The sequence below is a fragment of the Pseudochaenichthys georgianus genome, chromosome 17 (genome assembly GCF_902827115.2).
Source record: "Pseudochaenichthys georgianus chromosome 17, fPseGeo1.2, whole genome shotgun sequence".
NCBI lineage: Eukaryota > Metazoa > Chordata > Actinopteri > Perciformes > Channichthyidae > Pseudochaenichthys > Pseudochaenichthys georgianus.
The window spans coordinates 37955456-37977270 of NC_047519.1; the positions used below are offsets into that span (position 1 = coordinate 37955456).

The following is a 21815-nucleotide window of genomic DNA, read 5'->3' on the forward strand; positions in this document are numbered from 1 at the left end:
CTGCTGGTGACCTGTTTTCTTAGTCATTCATATTCGTAGGTAAACATATTCTTCTTACCAGAGTGAAAGGCCGACACAGCGAGGAAAACACACAGTGGCACTAGTGTCAGTGCTATTTTATGTTGTATTAGCGTGCATTTCCTGTTCGGAAAGTGGTGCTGTACTGAGAGTAAACAATACAAGGTGTCCCTATTTTTATATATATCTATATATACTTTATGTATATAATAAGTGTCAGTACGATTTTATTTTGTATTTGCGTGCATTTCCTGTTCGGAAAGTGGCGCTGCGGCTGTACTGATAGTAACTACAATACAAGGTGTCCGTATATATCTATAGATAGAAGTGTCACGATCCGTCACGATCCGATTTTATTTTGTATTTGCGTGCATTTCCTGTTCGGAAAGTGGCGCTGCGGCTGTACTGATAGTAACTACAATACAAGGTGTCCGTATATATCTATAGATAGAAGTGTCACGATCCGATTTTATTTTGTATTTGCGTGCATTTCCTGTTTGGAAAGTGGCACTGTACTGATAGTGGTGATTTTATGCCCTGTCCTGAGAGTGGAGGTCTGCAGGCAGACCCCTCTCTGAAAAGGGTCAAACCAGCACCAGACTTCAGATAATGGTCAATGGTCCAGCCCTCAACATGTCTATGTGCCAATAGTGAGTTTTCCTCAAAAGCTGTTGCCATGGCAACGCATCCCTCGCCATAAAACGCGATATTGCTATAACTCCTATGAAAATGGTCAAAGGGTGCTCAAACTTCACGTGTGCTAACAGTCCAGCCGTGAAGACATTTTGAGATTTCTTCAAATGCCGTTGCCATAGCAACACAATGCTCACCATGAAACACGGTTTTCTCATAACTTCAGTGAAAATGCTCCAAACGGCCCAAAACTTCACAGGTTTGGTAACGATCAGTAGCGTGGCGTGGGAAAAAAATTAGGGGAAGCCAATAATACGTCCTTTCTTTTGGGTCGGGGGTGTGGTGATCAATGTAATAACGTAACCAGATGAGTGATTACAGCACCCGGTATCATTTTACACTAATTTGTATCATACAGATGCAGGACTTACACACGCCTGTTATCTCTAACCGACAGGTCTGCACGCACTCTCCAGCCCAAACTCTAATAAGCATTCATTCACAAACTAAATCAGGAGACCTTTAACGTTTTACGTCCGATTCGCTCCTTTTTTCCTCGCTGTACACAGCTCCAGTTTGGGCATTGGCCTGTCATCAGATTGTATTTGTTGTTGTTGCTGCTGTAGCGGACGTTTATTACAATTATTTTTGATTAAATACTCCAAATCTCCACCCTACATAATTGCACTTGCTTCAGTTGCTTGCTACTTTCTAACGGCGGTGAGAGTGGTACAGTGACGCTATCTATCTTCTATCGATTATGCTACGTTCACACCGGACGCGATGCGAATATTCGCTTCGCTCTAAACGCTCCTATCGCATCGCTCTAGTCGCTCGAGTTTCACCGCGGCTGCCAGCTGTGTTTACTCGCATCATTCAAACAAGACGCGCTGGCTCGGGAGCTACAACTACAACAAAATGAACATATTTGACCGTGATTAAATTGTAATACACGTTTCTAAATGATGCCGACGTAACAACATACTGATACCGGTTAGTAAAAACCATGAATTAATGCTTGACAAGTCTGCAGACAAGACGGCAGGCGAAAAACCTTTTAAAATGCTTGTTTTCTGAATGGAGATTGGGTCGACCAGGCTAAGCTAACGTTGTATATGTTCACTCCACACTCATAACAACGGCCTACAGACATAAATAAACCAGCGACTGTATTCTCCATGACACAGACAGTCTGTGGTTTGTACTCGTTTAACTTTTGTCTAGTTTCTGAACAGATATGAGGAGCTGTGATCTCTGTGTGCTAACTGCTAACAGCTGATGGCTGATGTTTTCTGGTTGAACGTCAGTGACGGCAGGCTGAGATCCTCACCGCTGATTGGCTTCCGCGAGAACGCGTCACGTGAATTTGACGCCCGAGTTGAAGAAATTGAACTCTCGCGTTTGACGCGGCTCCCTTCAATCGCGTGATTCGCGCCGCGTCCACCGCTTCATGCGCGCCGTCGGAGCGAATTCGCGTCTGATCGCGTCTCTGCATTGACTTTACATGTAATCACGCTGCCCCCAAACATCGCATCGCGTCTGGTCTGAACGCAGCATTAGATTTATGATTCGAAAATTATAAAAGTAGGGTAGACATGTGGATATTATCCGACTGAACAAAACGTGCATTTATCTAACAGGTTCGTTTTCCACGGACCGTATTTCGAGCTATTTTCCAAAATCCTATGGAGAAATCCCATTGCTTTCTGTCGAGGGAAACATGAGAAACCGAGCGCAGCTTACTTCCGGGTTTTAAGACGCGTCACTGCAACACTAAGTTGATGCGATTTGATTGGATTGTGAGGCAAGGGAAGCCAGCCGCCTCTGGCTTCCCTTGGCATGGCCCTGACTAATCACAGGTTGACAGGCGCATGACGTGAGCCTTGTCTGATTGGTCAATCCCTACATTTTTTTTCACCAAGGGAAGCCAATTTCGGCTAGCCTCCTCTCGCAACAGAGAGTGCAATCTACTGTTTCACCATAACATCTAGAGGGGCGATGTTTCACTCTTTGTAAAATACTCAATGAGAATGGGGGAGAGATGGAACAGCAACACACACAAAGATTTTCCGAAACTAAACAAAGTGTTTTAATTTATTTATTAAAATTATAACTACAATCCGAAAAAACAGGGGAAGCCTGGCTTCCCTTGGCCTCCGGGAGAAAACGCCACTGGTAACGATGCATTCATCAACGCATCTAAGCGCATTATGGGGTTTCATCAAATGCCGTTGCCATGGCGACAGATCACTTGCCATCAAGTTAGTTAAAAAGTTTGCAGTTAAAATATTCTGCTGCTTTTCAAAGCCTTTTTACTTTATTTTATTTTCTTAATAGACATTAATTCACTACTACGTACATCTTATATCGAACTCCTTCAGCCTACTTTCAGCTGCAGAAACCTTTCAACTATTAACTTATTCAGCTATTTCAGGACATTGAGGCTATACATTTTGTTGTTTATACCTTTTTTAAACCTTTTCTTTTCACTAGTTTTCCTACTCTTCCAGTTTAACATTTCACTTTCAAAGCTGTAACAATTCTGATTCAAATCATTTCACTTTTCTGCATTTCTCCACTAAGTTCAGCAACACACTGACTTGGTCTCTGTAGCTAAAAGCAGCTCCCATTCAACTAATAACATGTTCAGCTTTTTCTGCATTTTCAACTAAATTCAGCAACAAATGTTCACAGTTTACAGCATTTGCACTCATTTTCAGCAGGAAATGCCTTTTCTAGTTCTACTACTCCAACTACTATTTATATTACAACTACTGTTGTATGTACTTACTGTACATTCAACTATTAAATCAATCAGCTATTTCAGTACATTGAGGCTATACATGTACAGCAGAGGAAATAAGTATTTGATCCCCTGCAGAATTTGTAAGTTTACCCACTTATTTTACAACTAAAAGCTCTCTTCAAATGTAGAGCAGGTTGTGAGCGAGGCTCCGTTTGTAAATGAGGAAACAGTTCAGAGTGTCTGCTCCTCCTCCTGGAATGAGTCAGAGTTTGATGAGCCCTCCCTCTTCTTCCTGCTCTCAGACACAGCCAGCTCCACTCTGCGTTTCCTGGTTCCTCCCCTTTAGATCCACACTGAGGAGGAAGGGTGGAACCAACACGTGGGTAAAGTACAAGAGCTGATAGGCCACATTCACTGCACACACACATCCTGTTCAGATCACAGCTCTCATAGTATCAGGTTTCAGGAAGTGAAACTCAGACACTCTCTGCCACTGAGAGGAGAAATGGCGCAGAAAGGAGTTCAGCTGGACCGGGAAACCTTCTCTTGTTCGATCTGTCTGGATCTACTGAAGGATCCGGTGGCTACTCCCTGTGGACACAGCTACTGCATGAAGTGTATTAAAGGCTTCTGGGACGGAGAGGATGAGAAGGAGATCCACAGCTGCCCTCAGTGCAGGCAGAGCTTCACACTGAGGCCTGTCCTGCTGAAAAACACCATGTTAGCAGCTTTAGTGGAGGAGCTGAAGAAGACTGGACTCCAAGCTGCTCCTGCTGATCTCTGCTATGCTGGAGCTGAAGATGTGGCCTGTGATGTCTGCACTGGGAGGAAACTGAGAGCCTGTAAGTCCTGCCTCGTGTGTCTGGCCTCTTATTGTGAGAAACACCTCCAGCCTCATTATGACGCAGCTACTTTTAAAAATCACAAGCTGGTGGAGCCCTCCAAGAAGCTCCAGGAGAACATCTGCTCTCGTCACGACGAGGTTATGAAGATGTTCTGCCGCACTGATCAGCAGCGTATCTGTTATCTCTGCTCTGTGGACGAACACAAAGGCCACGACACGGTGTCAGCTGCAGCAGAGAGGACTGAGAGGCAGAGAGAGCTGGAGGGGAGTCGACTCAACATCCAGCAGAGAATCCAGGACGGAGAGAAGGAGGTGAAGCGGCTTCAGCAGGAGGTGGAGGCCGTCAATGGCTCTGCTGACAAAGCAGTGGAGGACAGCGAGAAGACGTTCACTGAGCTGATCCGTCTCATGGAGAAGAGAAGCTCTGATGTGAAGCAGCAGGTCAGATCCCAGCAGGAGAGAGAAGTGAGTCGAGTCAGAGAGCTCCAGGAGAAGCTGGAGCAGGAGATCTCTGAGCTGAAGAGGAGAGACGCTGAGCTGAAGCTGCTGTCTCACACAGAGGATCACAACCAGTTTCTGCTCAGCTACTCCTCCTCACTGCCAGCCCTCAGTGAAGCTACACACTCCTCCAGCACCAACATCCGTCCTCTGAGCTACTTTGAGGACGTGACGGCGGCCCTGTCAGCAGTCAGAGACAAACTACAGGACGTCCTGAGAGAGGAATGGACAAACGTCTCACCGCCTGAAGTGGATGTTTTACTGTCAGCAGCAGAGCCCACCACCAGAGCTGGGTTCTTCAGATACTCACAGGAGATCACACTGGATCCAAACACAGCAAACACACTGCTGTTATTATCTGAGGGGGGCAGAAAAGCAACACTCATGAAACAACAACAGTCTTATTCTAGTCACCCAGACAGATTCACTGTTTATCCTCAGGTCCTGAGCAGAGAGAGTCTGACTGGACGTTGTTACTGGGAGGTGGAGTGGAGAGGGGAAGAGGTTCATGTAGCAGTCGCATACAAGAATATCATCAGAGCAGGGGGTGAATGTTTCTTTGGATACAATGACCAATCTTGGTCCTTAGCTTGTTTCCAAAACAGTTATTCATTTAGTCACAACAGAATCAACACTTCCGTCTCAGGTCCTCAGTCCTCCAGAGTAGGAGTGTACCTGGATCACAGAGCAGGTGTTCTGTCCTTCTACAGCGTCTCTGAAACCATGACTCTCCTCCACAGAGTCCAGACCACGTTCACTCAGCCGCTACATGCTGGAGTTATGCTTTATTGTCATGGAGCCACAGCTGAGTTTTGTAAACTGAAATAGCCTGAAGTCATTTGAGGAACTCTTCTACTTCTTAAACTCATTGTGTCCATCATTGTTGCTGAGAGCTGAGTGTTCATGTCTTCCCTGCACAGAGATCAGCTGTCAATCAAACATGATGGGATGTGCTTTAACATCTTCTCACGAGTTGTTCTGTAGATTCTGGAGTTTCTTCAGGCGGCGCTCCTTCCTGTGTCTGTGTAGCCGTGGAGGCTGTCACTGCTCAGGAGGGTTGCTGTTAACCTCAACTCATATTTCTCTGCATGGAAATGTAAACTTTGCTCTAAATATGTGTTGAATATCGATATTGATGTATTTGTATGTTGTAGTTTCTCTTGTAAAGCTTGAGTCTTCAGAGAGAAAGCACCAGAGCGTCTCTCATTGTAGATATTTTATTCTGGCCACTTTCTCAACAATAGAGACATTTATAACATGTATTATTTTGACAGATTATATATTATTGTTGCCCAAATTAAGTAACAAATGAGTTCCCCAGATGGTTACAACACTTATTTCATCATTAAATGTTTATTTAAAATGATATTACTTACCGTCATGATCATAATCAATAAGTCAATCAATTATTATTCTCCTGTCAATAGCTTAGAGTCTTTGTTTGGGAAATAGATTGTATAATATTGCAGTTATTTCTCTGCAGACTAATTGTTGTTGTGGTTGTTGTTGTTGTTGTTGTTGTTGTTGTTGTTGTTGTCCAAATAGAAAGTGGGTACTCTGATGTTTTATAGAACATTAATTATCATGATAATAATCAGCAAGTAAATCGTTTCTGATTCTGTTTGAAATAGCTGAGATTCTGATGGTGTGGATGAAGTGAAACTGATCATGAAATCATTGAACAGACTTTACTGATGGGATGTGTGATCAAATTAAATGTTTGGATATTAATAAAGGTTTGTCTTTCAAAAATAAAAAAGGATGTTCTTCTTGTATTATGTCCAAGGTGCCATAACATTTAACAATTTTCATTCAAATGATTTCACTTTTCCACATTTCTCCGCTAGGTTCAGCAGTTTGTAGCTAAACGCAGTCGCCATTCAACGGTTACAATATTCAGCTTTTTCTGCTTTTTCTAGTCTAACTTCTACTGCCTTCCTCCATGAAACTACTGGCTTTCTGTGGTGAGTATTTCACTATATTTAAATGTGTATACTTGTGGAAGCCCATTCTCTAAAAAGGAAAGTTGCATAGTTAACAATGGTGAAAGTAACTTAGTACATTTACTCAAGTAATGTAGCCTACTTAGGTATAATTCGGGTACTTCTACTTCCACATCATTAATACAAATCTGGGGTAGAATTACAAAGTACCTCAAAAATGTACTGGAGAAAATCTACTTTTCACTGTATTTCAATACATTTCAGAGGCTTTTAATGCACTTCATTTATTTGACAAAAGTAGTTGCTTTTTATACAAATTCATGTGTTTATATGATATACATTTTCTACAAATTGACTCAGCACTTTCCAAAATGTGCTCCATGTTGACGAAGTCCAACATTAAAAAAACTCATGTATTTTCTCATGATGAAAACAAGATATTATAATATTGTATAATAATACAACTCTCATACTACTACTACTTTTACTTTTGATACCCGAGTACATTTAGCTGATAATACTTCTGCCAAATAGACAATAAATAGAACTTCTTTGGAAAGTTCAACACTTTTCTTCCGTGACAGTTTCAACCTGCATGCAGGGCCGGCCCTCGGCATAGGCAGTATAGGCGAATGCTAAGGGCGCATCAACCCATAGGGGGCGCCGAAAATTGAAAAAAAAAAAATTTGAAAAAAAAAAAATATATATTTTTTTAATTTGCATGCCCCCGGACCCCCCTAGAGGAGCCCCCCCCCACTTAAATCATGTTCAAATGGATAGGAAACTAAATACAGTTGCACACATCTTGTGTCAATATCTTTGTTTTTGTGGTCATGCCACAACCATGCACCTGCGAATCATAGTGAGTGTCTGCATTTTGGGGGGGGCGCCAGCTAAAATCTTGCCTAGGGCGGCAAATTGGTCAGGGCCGGCCCTGCCTGCATGACACTAAAATAGATATATCAAAGGTGAACCTGTCAGACTCCAAGTGGGAGGACTTCCATGTGATCACTGGAGCGTTACAGATGTACTTCAGAGAGCTGCCGGAGCCTCTCTTCACCTACGCTCTCTTCCACGACTTCATCAGCGCAATCAGTACGTGAAACACACAGCTGCACCAACACTATCGGCAGTCATTCACGCATTAACTCTGAAGTCAGTCGACTGTCTGTAACACCAGGAAGCCTCTCTCATGGCGCATTTCCACTGCAGGGCCTCGCACGGCTTAGTACGGTATAGTTAGGCCTTGGTAGGTCAGGCTCACTTTATGCTGCGTTTCCATTACAGTTTAGTAGGTGGGGCAGTAACTATAGTAACGCAGTGTAGGCGGAGCCGTGACGTCATCTTCAATGTAAACCATCAAAATGACCACTTGTATATCAAATTACTCGACCCGTGTTTTCTTATATTTTTGAAGATGTCGTTTTTCTTGTATCCCTCTACGGCAGGGGTCTTCAACTAAAATTCAACGAGGTCCAGTTAGAGAAAATTTCCCCATGCAAAGGTCCGGAACATCAAAATGTCTAAGTTGCTTCATGAATTAGTGTAATATATATTGAAGTGACCTGTAGCTTTATCAACATCTGCATGTAATCAACAACTGACTGCCAATCAAATAAAGAAAGTACAATTCAAAAACAACAATATTTATTGTCAATTAACATTACTTAAATACTGTGGATATGTGTAATGTTTAAATATTGAAGTTAAATGCATCAATCTGGTGCACTTTGAGAGCAACATTAAGAGATCTATGGATACATCTCTCAACACCCATATGAAACAGAACTGTAGCATATTTTCCTTTTTGGATATTTTACAAATCACTCCCCTTTTAAACTCTATTCTTGTTATTTTTAACAATTTTGTTGTTGCTGTCATATAGTATATTATACCCGTTTTTCATTTAGTCTCTTATGGGTATTGCAATATTTTAAGGGCTGGAGCGGCGTTCCGGTGCTCAGCACTCCTTTCAGACGAGACATAACCACGTGAAGACACTACGCTCGTGTTGTGTTCATGAACCTGTCCTTGGCCAGGAAAAACAGGTACTCGCTTGTTTAATTATTTTTGCGGTCTAGATTTCTTCTTCTTTTTTGAAGTGAGAAGTTGTCCGCCTGTCGGACTGACTCCCTCCCCCTCAACCCCAAAACGAAAACTCTTCGGTTCTCCACGAATTACACAAGTCACCCAAATCAGCGTTAAAAAAGCGGGAGGCGCCGAAAAATCCCCTATTAATGTATAGCTCCGGGTCCGTATAGGTCGGCGTCTGGGTCCGGATCCGGACCGCGGTCCGCCTGTTGCCGACCCCTGGTATAGGCTGTGGTTGTGAGTGTGGACGGTCGGAGCATATTAGGGTCCCCCGCGCGCGCGAAGATTTTCTAGTTTCTGGCGGATTTAGTTACTTTTTTTTGTTACTTTATTTCGGTTTTATTGTTAGGGTTATGTTATTTAATTATTTTGGGGGAGCCAGCCCCCTAGGGTTCGAGGGGTCAAACCCCCCAAAACCCTCAAAATGCATAGAAAACTATGCATACCTATAACACAATGATCTTAAACCTGCATTAGGCTACTACATCACATTGTACATCAGCATGTTCAAATCGGATAGGTGGGCACGAGGGACATCTGGGCACCTCGATGTACAATTGGCTATTTTGTCCAAAATGTTAAAAAATAAATATTTGAAAAATGGTATTAAGTAATGCAAAGTGTGCACATGCACGGTACATCATTATTAGACTTAATGTTATCCTTCAATCAGCTGACACACACACACACACACACACACACACACACACACACACACCACACACACACACACACACACACACACACACACACACACACACACACACACACACACACACACACACACACACACTGAGACCTGTGTAACACGTGATCAGATCTGAGATTTAAAATCTCTCAAAAGCGCCGTTTTAGCTACAATAACTACAGAACAATTATACAGAGTAGAATATGAACATGTGCTGCCCTTTCCGTTCAGTTCTCCCTTTGGCTTTCCTTTTATTTGAGCAGGAATGCTTCACCATCAAAATTACCACTTGTATATCAAATTACTCGACCCGTGTTTTCTTATATTTTTGAAGATGACGTTTTTCTTGTATCCCTCTACGGCAGGGGTCTTCAACTAAAATTCAACGAGGTCCAGTTAGAGAAAATCTCCCCATGCAAAGGTCCGGAACATCAAAATGTCTAAGTTGCTTCATGAATTAGTGTAATATATATTGAAGTGACCTGTAGCTTTATCAACGTCTGCATGTAATCAACAGCTGACTGCCAATCAAATAAAGAAAGTACAATTCAAAAACAACAATATGTATTGTCAATTAACATTACTTAAATACTGTGGATATGTGTAATGTTTAAATATTGAAGTTAAATGCATCAATCTGGTGCACTTTGAGAGCAACATTAAGAGATCTATGGATACATCTCTCAACACCCATATGAAACAGAACTGTAGCATATTTTCCTTTTTGGATATTTTACAAATCACTCCCCTTTTAAACTCTATTCTTGTTATTTTTAACAATTTTGTTGTTGCTGTCATATAGTATTTTATACCTGTTTTTCATTTAGTCTCATTAATAACTGTATTGATCATATCAAGGTGTGCCTTAACCTCACTGAGCTGAGGTTATGTGAGCCTCTCAGGAGAGAGCTCTCTTCCACCTGGTTGTAGAAAAGCTCTTTAAATTCGTTAGCATAGCTAGCTAACCAGATGCTAACAACAACAGATCGCCACTGTGCTTACAACTAAAGACACAGCCACGCAAACACTGCGGCATGTGTACGGCTCCTTATGGGTACTGCAATATTTGAAGGGCTGGAGCGACGTTCCGGTGCTCTCTGTCAGCACTCCTTTCAGACGAGACATAACCACGTGAAGACACGTTACGCTCGTGTTGTGTTCAAGGAACCTGTCCTTGGCCAGGAAAAACAGGTACTCGCTTGTTTAATTATTTTTGCGGTCTAGATTTCTTCTTCTTTTTTGAAGTGAGAAGTTGTCCGTCTGTCGGACTGACTCCCTCCCCCCCACCCCCAAAATGAAAACTCTTCGGTTCTCCACGAATTACACAAGTCACCCAAATCAGCGTTAAAAAAGTGGGAGGCGCCGAAAAATCCCCTATTAATGTATTGATTATAGCTCCGGGTCCGTAGCCTATAGGTCGGCGTCTGGGTCCGGATCCGGACCGCGGTCCGCCTGTTGCCGACCCCTGCTCTACGGTAAGAAGAATTCAAAAAACTGTTTGATGAATTGACGTATTTTAAACCCTTTATTTAAAAGCTCACATTTTGTGCAGTAAAGCTCAATCATCCCGTCACATGCTATTAATTCCAATTTGTTTATAAAACCTTACATTTAAAAATACATCAAAGTTTCACATTTGAGCATTATTTGACCCTCCGTGAGACTAGTCACGTGGAAGTGCTTTAAATAGTAAGCTCTTAATGAAGAATTCAAGATAACATGGTGAATAATTGTCCTTCCTTTAAGAAACATTTAGCTAATTACAGTTGTGTTCCCAAAGTGGCTAAAGCACATTAAAGCAGCTCAGCACAGTGACACCAGATAAACCACAGGGACAGAAAACAAGTGTTCTTCCATGTTGCAACAGAACATACAAACGCATTGTACTCTTTCCAACATGTCCATCGGTTTTTCCATTACTCAGATTTACAGATTTGTAATACAGTGTAAGTCTTATTGTGATCTATTTATAAATGGTGTTTCCCTGTTCACCTGTAGTGTCTCCCTCTGAAAGGGATCCTAGCGCCCCCTCCCCTGAATAGAGAGGGTGTGTTATAGCGCATCAATGAGGGTCCGTGTGGGTTTGTCCTGTGCTTGAATGATGGTTTCGTATTGCTATTAGTTTACAGTTCCCCTCTGAGTCGTGTGTGCAGGTCTTCCTGGTCCACCTTAACCTCCTGCTGGTGCCCGCGGTGGTGGGCCAGCAGGGCCACGTTCCTGGCAGAGATTGCGCTCATCTCCATGGCGCTGGCTGCCCACTCCACAGCATTCAGGTAGTACAGCCGGTTGTGCAGGATGAAGGGAGGGGTCTTACGTTGCGGCGGGCGGTAAATAGGATACGCCAGCCACCTGGTCTCTGACGATGAGTCCCAGGTGATGAACATGTCCTGCAGCTGCTCCTGGGTCAGCGGTTGAGGAGAGAACACCTTCCAGACGTGGGCCACGCTGGCAGGGGGCCGAATGTACCCCTCTGGGATCTGAACAGGGTCAATAGAGCTCAGGCTGTTGATGATGGAGTCTTCTGAGTCCATGGTGAGGATGTGAGACACAGTGAAGTCTGAGGCCTTCTTTGTGCTCCAGAGGAAGGACATGTTCAACCTGCCGTGGATCCGAGTGGAGACAGTGTGGTGGTAGCGTCCGGGGTAGTGAGACGGGAGAGGGGGGGAGAAGCCGGAGAAGATGATGTCCGACTTTCCCTGGTGAAGCGGTGTTGCTATTACAACGATATCATACAGAGAGTGTGCTGAGCCGGATTCTCCAACATAATTTACGTCATAGAAATTAGTCGCGGTGCCTAAAGATTGGAGACAAAAGTTAAAATAAAATACTTGAGATATTAAAAGTGAACAATCCCTCAGTGGGAGAAAAGGAACGATAGGATACCTGACTTGGATGGTCGAACTTTGATTGAAATGGCACTTTGGCAGTGATGAGCTCCGTGTTGCTGATGTCGAGCAGTCCGGAGCACACTCTCTTATCGCCTCCGCCCACAGGCCTGAATCTGCGCCTGCTAGGAGACAAAACATACAGTACATTATATTTCTATTGAGAGTTTATCATTTATTACGATGACATATACATATTCCTCTGATCTTCATTCAATTAAATCCTAAATTAAGTAAATGTTTTTGTTTTGCCTGAATTACAGAAACCGTTACCGTAAAACGCTGCAGCTGTGCCACCAATGCCGACTCCCTCCACGGCTTTTAAAGGGGACATGACCACACTTTAATTCATTTCTCAGCTGTAATCACTTGTTTAAATATACTAATTTTCCTTTCATTCTGTCGTTATCCTTCTTTCTGGCCGTTTGATTAGTAAAACTGGTCAACTGAAGGTCCATATGCTTGTTGAGTGTGTATTTTATTTGACACGTGCTGCTTTTATTCTATGAGATACACACAATATTCTCTCAAGATGCCATGTTTAAAATGCTGCAGCAAATAGTATTATAGATATATGAAAATATATATATTCAAAATAAATAAATAAGACAAATGTTTGACTAATGTATTTGACCATGCACTGCAGGATGTCCAGGACAAGTCAGCCAATAAAGCGTATTTATATATTATATTTTGCAAATCCCCATGTGAGCTCCTACAGTCTACTGTATCATTGAGTTTGAGATCAGAAAGCAACTTCATTTGCACATATCATGATCTTTATGCACATGATTATTTCTAATATTATATTTTTTATTTTTGTATTGATGTGTTTTGTTTCTACATGCACTCTGAGAAAGGCTATCTTTTGTGGTTGGATCTCCAGCTCTGGGGCTGAGGCTAGACATCTTCTCCCAGTTTGCCAGAGCCCCAGAAACAGCAGGGCTCTCAGTGACGGGGTTTGAGGATGCATTGTGGGTATCTAGTTATATGCAGCACCTCGGAGCATCTGTACAGGAGGACTAAAAGTGAGCCATGAATAGCTTATGTTGCTAATATAACCTGAACGCAACACATTCTCTCAGTCTGGTCAAACTGGGGTTACTGTTGTTAAAAGTCACGCAAAGAATAACAAAGACAGGAAATATAAACATCAATTATTATGCAGTGCAGAATAACGTTACGGTGTGTGTTTCAGATTTCAAAAACGAAAGCGTTGAAAGCTGTGGACTCACTGTTACCCTTTCACGCCAAGGCTTGTCCCGTTCTAGCTCCGTGCTAGAGCTTTTCTGGTTCGGAACCGGTTCTTCAGCTCAGCTCCCGCTCGGTTCACGCCGCTCAGAGCCCGACTGGTTCTGCGTCATTGCGTCATCGTTTGCGTCATGACGTAACCGTTTGCGTGCCTGCTTCATAAAGCCAAACCGCGGAGGAGGCTCCAGCTGCACTCTCAGGGCACCTCCCATGTCAGGAAGTGACGATTCTGAAAAAGTAGATGCAGATGGAAGGCAATTGAAAGCACTCATTTACCGAGACATGGGAAACTGAGCACAAGCTTGTGATTAATGGAGACAAGCCGGTATGTCTTATGCTACGAGGCAGTGGCATTGCGTGAGAAACCTTAAATAACCTTGCGTGTGTGTGTGTGCCCACCCACATACAGTATTTCCGTGTCTACATACACGCCGATGTACAAGCATGTGTTTTTGTTGCTGAACTCATTTCTAAATTGTGCAATAGTTGTACATTTGAATGTCTGCTTTCTGCTTTCAAAGCTAGTTATTAATTACATTATTGCTACAACCAATAATAATGAAATGCAGAGGCAGCTGTGTAATGTGAACAATATATATTGATATAGTCTTTTTACGTTGTTAGCTAAGTGTTCGGCTTTGTTAAACGTTTGTGTCAGAGGTTAGCAAGGGTAGGTCTGCATTTGCTGTTGTTGGCAATGACACTGATGTCTTTCAAAAGAAGAGAGCATACAGATTAAAAGTGTTTCTATCGTTTCTGGCCGTTAGTTGTAGATTGTAATATATCGTGAATGTATGATATATTTTCGGGTATGATATATTTTCTCTCTCTTTTCCGTAGCCCACATCTAAGATCGTGCAGGACTGCAAGAAGGCAGCGGAATGGGTGGTGGCACACACACATTAAGAGAGGCTGTCAAGCTTTGGGAGGAAACACCTGACGAATGTGACGAGGATGAGATGGAGGCAATCTCGGAGCCATTCGAGTTTAGGTTTGAACATATGGAAGACATGTGGACCTTCTTAAACGAGATCAGAGACAAAAGAGGCTATCGGGCATTCTGCCAATGCATGTCTGTGGTTTGAATAAAGGGCAACAGGAAGTTGGAACACTGTCAGTTTGTGTGTGTTTTGCTTTGTTTTGTTGTTCAATGAAGCATTTGATAATTCACCTTGATTATACCATGAACACCACAGAGGAATGTTGGTTTACTTTAAGACAAGCCTTTTATTGTCCTTATTGTCACACCACAAGGGCAGTTTAGGAGTCCATCAAGGGGATAGAGCAGAACAAATAACTACCAAATATGAAAATAATTTTAATGTTAATACACAATGGAATCTAAAATGGATATCATTTCTAGCAAATAGTTCAATGCATAGTCTTAATCCAATAGTGCAGTAAAGTGAGACATAAAGTATGTAGGAGTGAAGTGAAACAGTCTATTGTAATATCAAACAGTAGATTAGACTATAGAGCTGTAAGTAACATATTATACAGAACATTTTCAGGCTTATGACATAAATAAGAGGCTAATCATTTTACGAAAAATAAATATGGTTTTAACTAACTTTTACTGCCCTCTTAAGTGGTGTCATGCTGACATAGTTAACATATTTATCATACCAGTAGATACATCATCTTGTTATATCAAATACCCACAGCTGTCGGTTAATCATATTATCTCAGCTAATTGCATTAAAATGACGGTAGTATAGTCGTCTTTATTTGTATGTTATTACTCAAAGATAAATAAGGAAGTGTGTGTTATATGGCAGAGAGGTTTCAGCTCCGATTATTACATCAAAGAGGCTTAATGTTTTCTATTATTTTATTTCATTATAGCTATGTGGACGGTGTCAAGGTCTAATTTTGACTGAATTAATTCATAGCGGGTGTAACTAAAATACAAGATGTCGTCTTGTATTTTACAAGATATAGATATATATATATATACGATTTAATTTCGTATTTGCGTGCATTTCCTGTTTCGGAAAGTGGCGCTGTACTGATAGTAACAATACAAGGTATCCCTATATATCTATATATATATATATATATATATACGTAAGTAACATATGTATATAATAAGTGTCAGTACGATACGATTTCATTTTGTATTTGCGTGCATTTCCTGTTACAGCCATACATAGCCATACATTTTGCATACATTCACAGTAAATATGTATTCAGTATGATAGCTGTCTAACAGAAGTTAAATCCATTTCTCACTTATTCTGACAATGTACTTAACCCCAAATAAAAGAACCCAATAAAAAGAGTTGTTAAATAATAGTGAAGTCACGTTGTAATAACAATAACTCATCTCTAACTCATAAAACATCTTTTTGTGTTTTGCCAAAAGCCACTGTGTCAAGTGTCCTACTTGGGTTGCCGTATGTAGTTGTCAAATATGGCGGACCATCTCGCACATGCGCACAGCAGATAGGGTAGTGACTGGTAGTGAGGGTGTCCTCAGAGTGGAGGTGTCCTAGAGCTGAGATCTGGCAAGCTAACTCAGAGACATGATGAGCCATGGATTGATTGCTCTCTACTAACGCCCGAATGAGTTGGTCGTGTTGACCCAGAAGGGAACCCTGACTAGAGAGGGCACGATGGACTGTGGCGGGATGCGCTCCAGTGCGGTTCAGTGTTGGCCAGTTCTTCTGTTAGGCTTCCCGAGAACTGACTGGAGATGAGAACCCGCTATGCAAGCACTAAAACTGAGACGGTGGTGAAGTGTAAAAAAAAGGCTTTATTTTGTCCACGGCACTGACAGGGAGTTGACGATGAGCACAGAGGGGAGACGTGGAGCTGGGCTGACCAGGAGGGAGGGCTGGACGTGGCAGGCAGAGCGGCTGGAGTATGTGGATCTGGAACAGCAAAAACAAGCAGGATTAGGAAAGAACTTCCTTTCACAAGGAGCATCACAAAGTCACTGGGAAAACCACTAGTAGGCCTGGACGATAGTTTACCACTGAAGAATAAACGAAGAACTGGCGAAGTCTGAGGATGGGAACCAGGGTTTTAAGCAGGTGCAGGTGAGTGGTGGCAATCAGTGAGATGAGCAGCAGCTGAGGAGGTGAGCTGGCGGGAATCGAAAGTAGGACAGCCACGCCCAGCCAGGGAGACACACACACACACACACACACACACACACACACACACACACACACACACACACACACACACACACACACACACACACACACACAGAAGGGGGAAAAGAAGGAGGAAGTACTGCAGATCCTCACACGATGTCCGCCCCGCTCCCAGGTTCATCAGCGGCTCTTCAACGGAATAGATAACCAAGATGTAACCTTGATAAACATGAGAGAGAAGGGTGTGTGGGAATGTGTGTAAGTGATCCACCCGAGGAGCTCCATTCAGCGTCTGAACACAGCTCAGTCCGTCTGCTCACTCTTTTATTTCCTTTATTTCTTTTATTTCTTTCGGTCTCCTCTCTTTCTCTGTCGTTCTTTCATTCTGTCCTTGCTGGAATACGTTCCGAGTTGTCGGATCCAAACATCTCTTTTCTTTTAGTTTACCTTTGTCTCACCGTCTCTTATTACCTTAAAAGAAAGTACTTTTACTCATGCTACTTAAAGAGGCCCTATTATGGTTTTCATATAGTGTGCTATCTTGGTTTTTGTGCATGTAAATGGTCTGCAAAGGCTAAAATCCCAAAGTTCCCTCTCGAGGGAGTTTCTCTTTAAAGTAGAGACACTACATACTGATATACACTTGAACATCAGCAGGAGAGGACTCTTTAAAGCAGAGACACTACATAGTGATATACACCTGAACATAAGCAGGAGAGGACTCTTTAAAGTAGAGACACTACATACTGATATACACCTGAACATCAGCAGGAGAGGACTCTTTAAAGTAGAGACACTACATACTGATATACACCTGAACATCAGCAGGAGAGGACTCTTTAAAGTGGAGACACTACATACTGATATACACCTGAACATCAGCAGGAGAGGACTCTTTAAAGTAGAGACACTACATACTGATATACACCTGAACATCAGCAGGAGAGAACTCTTTAAAGTGGAGACACTACATACTGATATACACCTGCACATCAGCAGGAGAGAACTCTTTAAAGTAGAGACACTACATACTGATATACACCTGAACATCAGCAGGAGAGGACTCTTTAAAGTAGATACACTACATACTGATATATACCTGAACATCAGCAGGAGAGGACTCTTTAAAGTAGAGACACTACATACTGATATACACCTGAACATCAGCAGGAGAGGACTCTTTAAAGTAGAGACACTACACACTGATATACACCTGAACATCAGCAGGAGAGGACTCTTTAAAGTAAAGACACTACATACTGATATACACCTGAACATCAGCAGGAGAGGACTCTTTAAAGTAGAGACACTACATACTGTTATACACCTGAACATCAGCAGGAGAGGACTCTTTAAAGTAGAGACACTACATACTGATATACACCTGAACATCAGCAGGAGAGGACTCTTTAAAGTAGAGACACTACATACTGATATACACCTGAACATCAGCAGGAGAGGACTCTTTAAAGTAGAGACACTACACACTGATATACACCTGAACATCAGCAGGAGAGGACTCTTTAAAGTAGAGACACTACATACTGATATACACCTGCACATCAGCAGGTGAGGACTCTTTAAAGTAGAGATACTACATACTGATATACACCTGAACATCAGCAGGAGAGAACTCTTTAAAGTAGAGACACTACATACTGAGATACACCTGAGCATCAGCAGGAGAGGACTCTTTAAAGTAGAGACACTACATACTGATATACACCTGAACATCAGCAGGAGAGAACTCTTTAAAGTAGAGACACTACATACTGATATACACCTGAACATCAGCAGGAGAGGACTCTTTAAAGTAGAGACACTACATATTGATATGAACCTGAACATGAGCAGGAGAGGACTCTTTAAAGTAGAGACACTACATACTGATATACACCTGAACATCAGCAGGAGAGGACTCTTTAAAGTAGAGACACTACATACTGATATACACCTGAACATCAGCAGGAGAGAACTCTTTAAAGTAGAGACACTACATACTGATATACACCTGAACATCAGCAGGAGAGGACTCTTTAAAGTAGAGACACTACATACTGATATACACCTGAACATGAGCAGGAGAGGACTCTTTAATGCTTTTGGTTTATAATTGGTACATATTGCTTGTCGTCAGGAAGGTGTAAACATATAGCTCATTATAAGTATATGACCAAATGAACAATTGTGAGGTATTTCTAGTGAGAGTACTCACTTCGTACACAAAGTAAAGGCAGCTTAACATAATGCACACATTTTAAATGATCTGAAGGTATAAAAGCTGCATCCTGAAACACTATAGCGCATTACTTTAGAGGCTTCAGACGAGACAGAATACCATCATTAAATCTGACTTGGCTTTAAATGGATTCTCTGCTCTATGATGTTCAGCTCTTCTTTATCTCGACTGGCACGTTGAAAACTTGTGTCTGCTTTAATCTCCTCTCCGTGCAGACAGAAAGCAGATAGACACAGACACAGACTGTGGGGGCTGCAGGTGGTGGATAAAGGTCACGATTGATATGAAGCATTAATGATTTTGTTTTGCTTCTGTATCACATGAATTATTTGATTTAAATTCCTCACACAGGAGAAGTTGTCTGTCTACTGTCTTGTCAGTGCTACAGAAAACTCTGCAGAGGCTTAATTAAAGAAACAAAAGCTTTTATCCGTCTCAAAGTTTGCAATCCTGTACACATCAGTATAATCTGTTTCCTGTTTGTGTCAAATCAGTTTTACTTGTCAGTTTAAATGATGAACGTTAAATTACCAAATATTCTTTAGGTTTTAGAAGCTCAATATCCAATATGTTGCATAAACTTCTGCCGGATAGCTCAGTGCAATGCATTATGTCTCCATCAGCTGGATGTATTTACTGCCTGTATAGTTTCAGATCAGTGTACATCACTTCACGCCGGTCTCCGTGAAAGTACACATTTACACATGAATGTTTGTTTGAAAGTAACTTTAAGCCGTATTTAAACTGTGGCGTTGAAGTAACTTCTATCTACCACCACAGCACACTCTAAATGACTTGTTTTTACCTTTCCTTTTTTTGTATGTCACAGAAAATAAGTAGTTTTACAATTCGAGGAAAAATATGCGTCTCGTCTTGACGTTGAAAACATCAATACATTAGCTTAGCTTTGCATAATACTGGACGCAGGATGAATCAGAGAGAATACAAGAAGTCACTCTATTGGCTAGAAAGTAAACTTCAATAAAACCACATCTTGTCATTTTATTATTTCATGTCTCAACTTCTTTCTCCCCCGCTGCTACCATGATAACTAAAAACAGCTACAAAATGTGTGCATTTTAACGTTTCATCTTGTGTTAATCGCAAGTACACTTGAATGCGTGACATGATGATGGTGTTATAATTTTCAATCCCTGGAGAAGGAGTTTATGAGGCATAATTATCCAGCGGGCCATTAGCCTGCCAGTCAGGGCTCGACGAGGCGCGTCAGCGGGGGCCTTCGGCTGGTTTTTCTCTGCAGGGCGTAATGAGGCTTGTCAGAGCCAAGGGCAGCTTAACTGACAAGGGAAACCATGCAGACGATTTATTTCTTTAAAAGATTAATGGTCAGAGCTCACAAATCATCTCATTTATTAAGGGGTCTTATATAAAAAAATAGTTTAAAAGAGCCCCTTCCCTCTCGATATGCGGAGGAAATGACTCAATGTCTCTCTCAGAATACCAGGAATACAAGATACGTCTTTCAAACTTCGACGCCAAAACAGCCTCAGCAATTAACACGCTTTCCTTCAATCACCTCCAAAGAGCTTCAGCTTCTTTTGTCACATATCAGCCTTTGGATGGAGCTGAAACGAAAGGATTGGATTCAGTTTACCAGGATGTCTCTGTGTGTTTCGGATTAGCATATTTTAGCGAGGTCAAAGCTAAACAGGAAGTTTCAGAAGCTACATTTCTACTTTTATAAAAAGACAGTAAACAGGATGTGATGACAACACGCCTGGACCTCTGATATCAGGGAGGAGGCTTCCCATGAGACTAGGAACACATCGTTAAACTCTTATTAGCTGCATGGCTAAAAACTACACATCAGTAGCAGGTCTGGCTTTGTGCCAGACCGTCTCTGTTAACCTGCGACACACTGATGTGTTTAGCATTAGCGGCAGGAATTCACCTCTAATAGGAAGGACATGAGCAGCCTGAAGAAGTGAGGAGGCAACGCGTCCAGATCATTGTTGTGTGTTAGCGAGGGCTCAGAGAGGACGTTGATGGGAGTCGAGCGTTGATAATTCCTTCGGGTACGAGGCTTCGGGTCGCTGTGATCTCAGTATTTTTATCTTCCTCATTCGTATTCCAGACGGGACGCTCACACTGTGTCAATAGGTGATAATTACACAGAGCTGAGAGTCTCACGCACACAGCCAGTGTCATGTGACCCAGTCCAGCTCTGCTGATTGGAGGAATGGTAATGGCCCACAATCCTCTGCTCTGTCTCCTCACAGTCTACTGCTGGCTGATGTCAGATGAAGCTGTGAGCTATAATGTGGGAATCACTTGTTATTGTGTGTTCAGGAAGATGAATTGCAGAGTAGTCATCATCCAATCACAGCTTAGCAACCGTAACTAGGCACGGCAGCCCCCTCAAGCTTTGAAATTCTCAACAAGATAATGGTAAAATGTGAAAAAAGTTGATAGAGTGGATTTTTGTGTTCGTCTGCCTTCAATGTGATGTAATGATGCTAACGTTAGCATGCCGAGCTAAAGTAGCGCTTCCAAAGGATGCCAGGTCATTAGCTAGCTTCAGTTGTTGAGGGGTTAAAACGTCCTGTTCTGAAACTGTGTTCTGCTCTTAACTGGATTCATGTGAGTCTATAGATCACTTTGTTCCTCTTAAACATTAACATTATTTGAATTAATAAGGAATACAACTCACCACTACTCAAGTCATAACAGTCAGGGGCTTTTGCCGCTAGCCTTCCTTGATGAGTAGCTGATGTTCGCAACATTGAGGTAGATACGAAAACACAATTTGTGATTTTAATGGTTGTTGGTTGGACTTTTCTTGGAGCAGGGATGTTCCTATGAATGATGCCATCGTCCTTTGTGAAAAACTGCTATTATCAACCACAAGGTCCAGCAT

The 21815-nt window shown here is 42.1% G+C and overlaps 1 protein-coding gene, 2 long non-coding RNA genes and 1 pseudogene across 3 annotated transcripts; 2 read left to right on the forward strand and 2 right to left on the reverse strand.

The window, feature by feature from the left end:
- Window positions 1–3863: 3863 nt before the first annotated feature.
- On the forward strand, window positions 3864–6498 carry LOC117462404 (E3 ubiquitin/ISG15 ligase TRIM25-like). The gene has a single exon (XM_034104626.2). The coding sequence runs from the start codon at window positions 3903–3905 to the stop codon at window positions 5565–5567; it is 1665 nt and encodes a 554-aa protein (XP_033960517.1). The 5' UTR covers window positions 3864–3902; the 3' UTR covers window positions 5568–6498.
- A 4442-nt stretch (window positions 6499–10940) lies between these two features.
- Window positions 10941–12680, reverse strand: LOC117462634 (prenylcysteine oxidase 1-like; annotated as a pseudogene).
- Window positions 12681–13783: 1103 nt separating this feature from the next.
- LOC117462810 (uncharacterized) lies at window positions 13784–14714 on the forward strand. Its single transcript, XR_004553844.2, has 2 exons — window positions 13784–13922; window positions 14438–14714. It is a non-coding gene; the product is annotated as an uncharacterized lncRNA (long non-coding RNA).
- A 1618-nt stretch (window positions 14715–16332) lies between these two features.
- Window positions 16333–21187, reverse strand: LOC117462731 (uncharacterized). Its single transcript, XR_004553834.2, has 4 exons — window positions 20850–21187; window positions 20475–20523; window positions 16573–16917; window positions 16333–16470 (listed from the first exon to the last, which is right to left on the reverse strand). It is a non-coding gene; the product is annotated as an uncharacterized lncRNA (long non-coding RNA).
- Window positions 21188–21815: the final 628 nt, after the last annotated feature.